Source organism: Buteo buteo, chromosome 31 (genome assembly GCF_964188355.1).
Source record: "Buteo buteo chromosome 31, bButBut1.hap1.1, whole genome shotgun sequence".
Classification (NCBI taxonomy): domain Eukaryota; kingdom Metazoa; phylum Chordata; class Aves; order Accipitriformes; family Accipitridae; genus Buteo; species Buteo buteo.
In genome coordinates this window covers 828,655-833,792 of record NC_134201.1, presented here as the reverse complement: position 1 = coordinate 833,792, position 5,138 = coordinate 828,655, and the positions used below count along the sequence as shown (strand labels likewise).

Sequence of the window (5,138 nt, the reverse complement as noted above, 5' to 3'; positions counted from 1 at the left end):
TCAGAGTTTCTTACACAACCTAGACAACACTGTGTCCAGCTTTGGTCTCCTGTGCCCCATCCCCCATCCTGGTGCAGGCAAGACACTGATGAGCTGGAGCAAGCTCAGCAGAGGGCTATGAGAGGGTTGGGTTGGGGGCAGGCTGGAGCACTTGCCATCTAAGGCAAGACTGAGGGAGCAAAGCTTGTTCAGCCTGGATCAGAGAAGGCACCAGCCAACAAGGAGAAGTGTTTTCACCATGAAGTCAGTTGCCAAGAGAGGTTGTGTCCTCCCTATTCTTGGAGGTATTCAAGTCTTCTTCCCCCCTGCCTGTCATCTCCTCCCTTTGACCAAAACAGTCTTGCTCCTGCAAGAGTAAAGCAAGAGAGCCATGGAACCAACACAGACACTGCATTCTCTGAGACCTCGCTTTCCTACAGCCCCACACTTCTTTTTCCAACCTCGGCCTTTGTAGTCACATGTGTCTGGCTTATGCTAAGATCACATTTGAACTGACATTTGACAATGTCCTTTCATGATCGTTTGAATTATAGCTCGGTCTTCAGGACCTGCACTGAAGGTCTCTGTGGTGGTGAGATGACACTTTTTAAAGACATAGCACTGGGGAGCCAGCTGTGATAGCGCTGTAAGCATGTACAGAATGCTTCTAGGTCACACACAGCAGGTTTCACCATTAGCAGAGCTGGGATGAATCCAAACATTTCTGTAGGATCGCAAGTGTGACAGAGTCAGCAACAAGAAAAACCAAGCAGATTGCAGACCTGCCCTTAGATACCATGGGTGCCATGACTGCATAGGGCTGGGCAAGGCATTCTAGGTGAAAAATGTCTCTGAAACCAATTATCTCACTGCGTCCTTGAATTCCCTCTCCAAAGAGTGGAGGGCAGCTAATTCCAAGAGCATGATTTCACCGAGAGCAGGTGTCTAAAAGAGATGGAGATTTCCCCCTCTGTTAACCCCCATTTCTGTCCCTCGGCAGTGACAGCAAGAGGTCCATTTCCCCTTCTGTAGGGCAGTGACTCTGCTGAGCCAGCGCAGATATCCAGCCTCTGGTTAGATACCCTCAGAGGGGATGGGTATTCAGCTCCCCCATGCACCCCACAGACCCACCCTCTTGCTGCAGTGCAGATGTGCACAAAAGAAGCTCCTGTATGCGAGTACCTGGTCTGAGCTCCTTCCCTAACCAGTGGGGATGGAGGGTGGCAGTTAGTTACTCACACTTTTGTGTGGCCTGCTGCATTTGCAGTGCTGGGGTGGTCTGAGACACGTCCAAGTGCCTGCAAGCCCTGACAGAGCAATTCTGAGTGACCCACAGCCTTCCTCTGCGTCAACACTAGGGATGAGTGGGCCTCCACTGAATGGGGGTGACACTGATCACTCTCCAGACTCCTTCACCCATGCTGCGGGGTCCCTGCTGCCTCCTCTGGGATTGCAGAGTCCTTGTTTCCCTGTGGATACACCAATTTGGCCCTTTACCTTCAGTGACTCCACCTTGGGTGCTCTCTCACTTTGTGGGGGTCCATTCACTGCCCATCTCAAGCACACTGTGTCCCTGGAGAGCCTGGGGGATCTCCAGGCAGCTCCAGTTTCCCCTTGAGAATGACGTTGTCTGCCCTGTCTGACATGTGACAGCCTTGGGTATGTCACTCAGTGACCAGCCATGGCCTCCACTGTCACTAGACACTGACGGGTGAGCCCTAAATCCAATCCTTGATGTCTACATGGTCACAAGGTGACTGAGAAGCTTTGGCTCCTGCAGTCATGCAGAACCCTGAGCAACAGCAATTTCATGCCTACTCCTGTCTCCGGCATTGAAAGACAAGCCCAGCGTTCACGCACACCACAGAAAAGATCCCGTTTTATTACACAGATATTGTAATGAGTTCAGCTCTCAGCAAGCATTAGACACCTTTAGAGAGGCTCCAGGTAAGAAAGAGGGGGTTCATACCTCTTTAGAAGCAAGAGGACTCCTAACGTTACTTTAGGAACATTATAAATGAAGAATGAAAATGATAATAATAAAAATAATAATAATAAAGAGAACAACAACAACAAAAAATCAGGACTGGTGTGGAATACCCAGGCAGTCATTTGTGGAGAGATGGGATGTTTCTCGGTGCAAAATAAGAGCCCATGTAATCAGATTCCTAATGCCATCCCTGAGGTCCCGATTCCTCATGCTGTAGATGAGGGGGTTCACAGCTGGAGGCACCACTGAGTACAGAACTGCCACCACCATGTCCAGGGATGGGAAGGAGATGGAGGGGGGCTTCAGGTAGGCAAATATGGCAGTGCTGATAAACAGGGAGACCACGGCCAAGTGAGGGAGGCACGTGGAAAAGGCTCTGTGCCGTCCCTGCTCGGAGGGAGTCCTCAGCACAGCCCTGAAGATCTGCGCATAGGACAGCACAATGAAAACAAAACACCCAAATGCTAAACAGACACTAACCACGAGTACCCCAACTTCCCTGAGGTAGGCATTTGAGCAGGCGAGCTTGAGGATCTGGGGGATTTCACAGAAGAACTGGTCCAAAGCATTGCCTTGGCAGAGGAGTACTGAAAATGTACTGGCAGTGTGCAGTGCAGCATTGAGGAACCCACTGCCCCAGGCAGCTGCTGCCATGTGGACACAAGCTCTGCTGCCCAGGAGGGTCCCGTAGTGCAGGGGTTTGCAGATGGCAACGTAGCGGTCATAGGCCATGACAGTGAGGAGATACAATTCTGCTGATATGAAAAAGGTAAACAGAAAGACCTGGGCAGCACATCCTGGGTGGGAAATGGTCCTGGTGTTCCAGAGGGAGTTGGCCATGGCTTTAGGGACAGTGGTGGAGATGGAGCCCAAGTCGAGGAGGGAGAGGTTGAGGAGGAAAAAGTACATGGGTGTGTGGAGGTGGTGATCACAGGCTATGGCAGTGATGACGAGGCCGTTTCCCAGGAGGGCAGCCAGGTAGACGCCCAGGAAGATCCAGAAGTGCAAGAGCTGCAGCTCCCGCGTGTCTGCAAATTCCAGGAGGAGGAACTCAGTCATGGAACTGCTGTTGGGCATATGCTTCCTCTGGACACGGGGGTCTGTCCAAGGAGGAAAAGGCTGTGACAAGTTACCAGAAACATCTCTGAGTAAACCCAAATATATGTCTCATAGACCCTCCCACTACCACACACCCACCCTTTTTCCTTCCTCAGGAGGAAAGTTCATTCTGCCTCTCGTCTTCAACTGCATTTTCTGTGGCTCTGTGTGCTGGAGCAGGGCCTTCGCCCATTGTCTCTTGAGGAGTTGACCCAGCCCCACTGCAGTGGGTAGATGGGAATGTGGCAGGGGGGCTGGGTTTGATGTTCAGAATATGTCAGATAAAATCACTCCTAACACAGGAGGGCTTGCCAGCATCTGCACTCCCAGTCTTAAAGAATGTGGGTAGCAGAAAGAAGATTTAGGTGGGTTGGTTTTTTAACTACTTCCCTCATCATTCCCTGTGAGTGTTCCCTGAAATCAGAAATAATGAGCTGAGATGTGAGAGGCTAAGGGATTCACTGTGTCTTAGTGAGGAGTGAATGGAACTGGTTGGGCTTGTTCCCAGCTGCCCTGTGCTTGCAGTTTTCTCAGATGGAGGGTGATCACACTCCCCTGGTACCAGTAAAAGCCACCAGATGCTGCTGAGAGCAGAGGGATCCACTGCAGACGACTCAATGCCTCACCCTTTCTCAAGGTCTCAGCACCCTGTTTCTACCCAAGGACACACATGACTGATTTCACCAACCCAACAGCATTTCCTCAGTCATAGATAGCATCTCTGCACCTGTCTTTGTGGGCTTCCAGATAACAGAAAGATGCTATGTGAAAGATTTCCATGCTTAAGGACAGCTCACAGCTTGGAAAGCCACCCCAAAGAGTTAAAGCCAATGTCCTAATGATTACATCTAATCCAGGGAAAACCAGCTCATTCCCCAGCCCCACAGACTGCATTGCGCACAGCCCCGCAGGTGAAAGCTGGGACACCTCATTTCCAGGGACACACATGCAAAGGAGGACCCACAAGGTCAGTGTGTGACTCTGCAGCTAAAACTCCCATTCCCAGAGAGCCTGACAGCAAGAATGAAATAACACTAAAAACAACACAGACAACTGGAGAAACATGGGAAAATACAGTGAGGGTCTGGCTGAGAGAGGCAGCTGGGCACTCAGGGAAGTTACCCTTACTCAGCTGTTCAGACCTCCTCCCAGACACCAACAGTGCCAGGCAGATGCTCTCAGCCCTGAGCTCTGCAGAGGGAAATGGGCACGTGGCTGGAGAGCTGCACCCACGGCTCTGCTGGAGCTCTGGCTGCTGAAGGAGATGGTTCATGCCTTGGACCCCCCAGCTCTGAGGGCAGAGGCTTTGCTGGGAAGGAAAGGAGCCAAGGGGGCTTGCTCAGAGGAAGGGGTCTGCACTGGAGGAGATCATAAAGAGTTTTCTGAATTGTCCCTCCCACAATATTTCTGCGTTTTGTTTCCTCATTCCCTGATCATATTCTTGCTGGCTGGAGATTTTCCTCCTGGGAGATGTTTCCCTGTGCCATTTATTTTCCCTGTCAGCACTCACAGATCCCATCCCAATCTCTGTGCACTTACCCTGGCCCTACAGAAACCTGCCTGTTTGCAGGGCACTGGGCAGGAGCATGCTCCTTTTTGCAGGTGGAAAAGGGCAGATCAGAACAACCCTGAGAGGTCCAGCAGAGGTGATTCTGGTGGTGCCCATAGGCAGAGGAGTGGCTAAAGTCATTTTAGGAAGCTATTGGCAGAACTACTGATCACTCAAAGTTGCAGTTCAGGAATCTCAGGGACTTGTTTCAACTTGAGTGCTCCTTTTCCACTTCTCCTTTTCTCTCCTCCCTCTCTCTCCCTCTGGAATTGGAAACTGAGAAGACAGACTCAGGAAAGCTCCTTATCTTTATAACAATCCCTGCCTTGTTCTTCTCCTTAAAACATCCTGTTTGAAACATTCTGGGGATGATTGGGAGCTGTGAGCATCCCTGACCCACGCAGCATCCTCTCGGCAGCAGAATGACCCTGCCCTGCCCTGCCCTGTCCCACCAAGGGTTGCTCCTTCCACCCACAGCTTCTCCCCACTCTGCTGTTGGAGTTTCCCAGGCAGGCTGAGTCC

At 51.2% G+C, this 5,138-nt stretch overlaps 1 protein-coding gene across 1 annotated transcript; it reads right to left on the bottom strand.

Annotated features, from left to right (window-relative positions):
* Nucleotides 1-2,059: 2,059 nt before the first annotated feature.
* On the bottom strand, nucleotides 2,060-3,051 carry LOC142025961 (olfactory receptor 14C36-like). Its single transcript, XM_075018708.1, has one exon. It carries the CDS (start codon nucleotides 3,044-3,046, stop codon nucleotides 2,060-2,062), a length of 987 nt encoding a protein of 328 aa, XP_074874809.1. The 5' UTR covers nucleotides 3,047-3,051.
* Nucleotides 3,052-5,138: the final 2,087 nt, after the last annotated feature.

Excerpts from the sequence above, each read along its gene's own strand:
- LOC142025961 (XM_075018708.1), bottom strand. The coding sequence starts at position 3,046 with ATGCCCAACAGCAGTTCCATGACTGAGTTCCTCCTCCTGGAATTTGCA.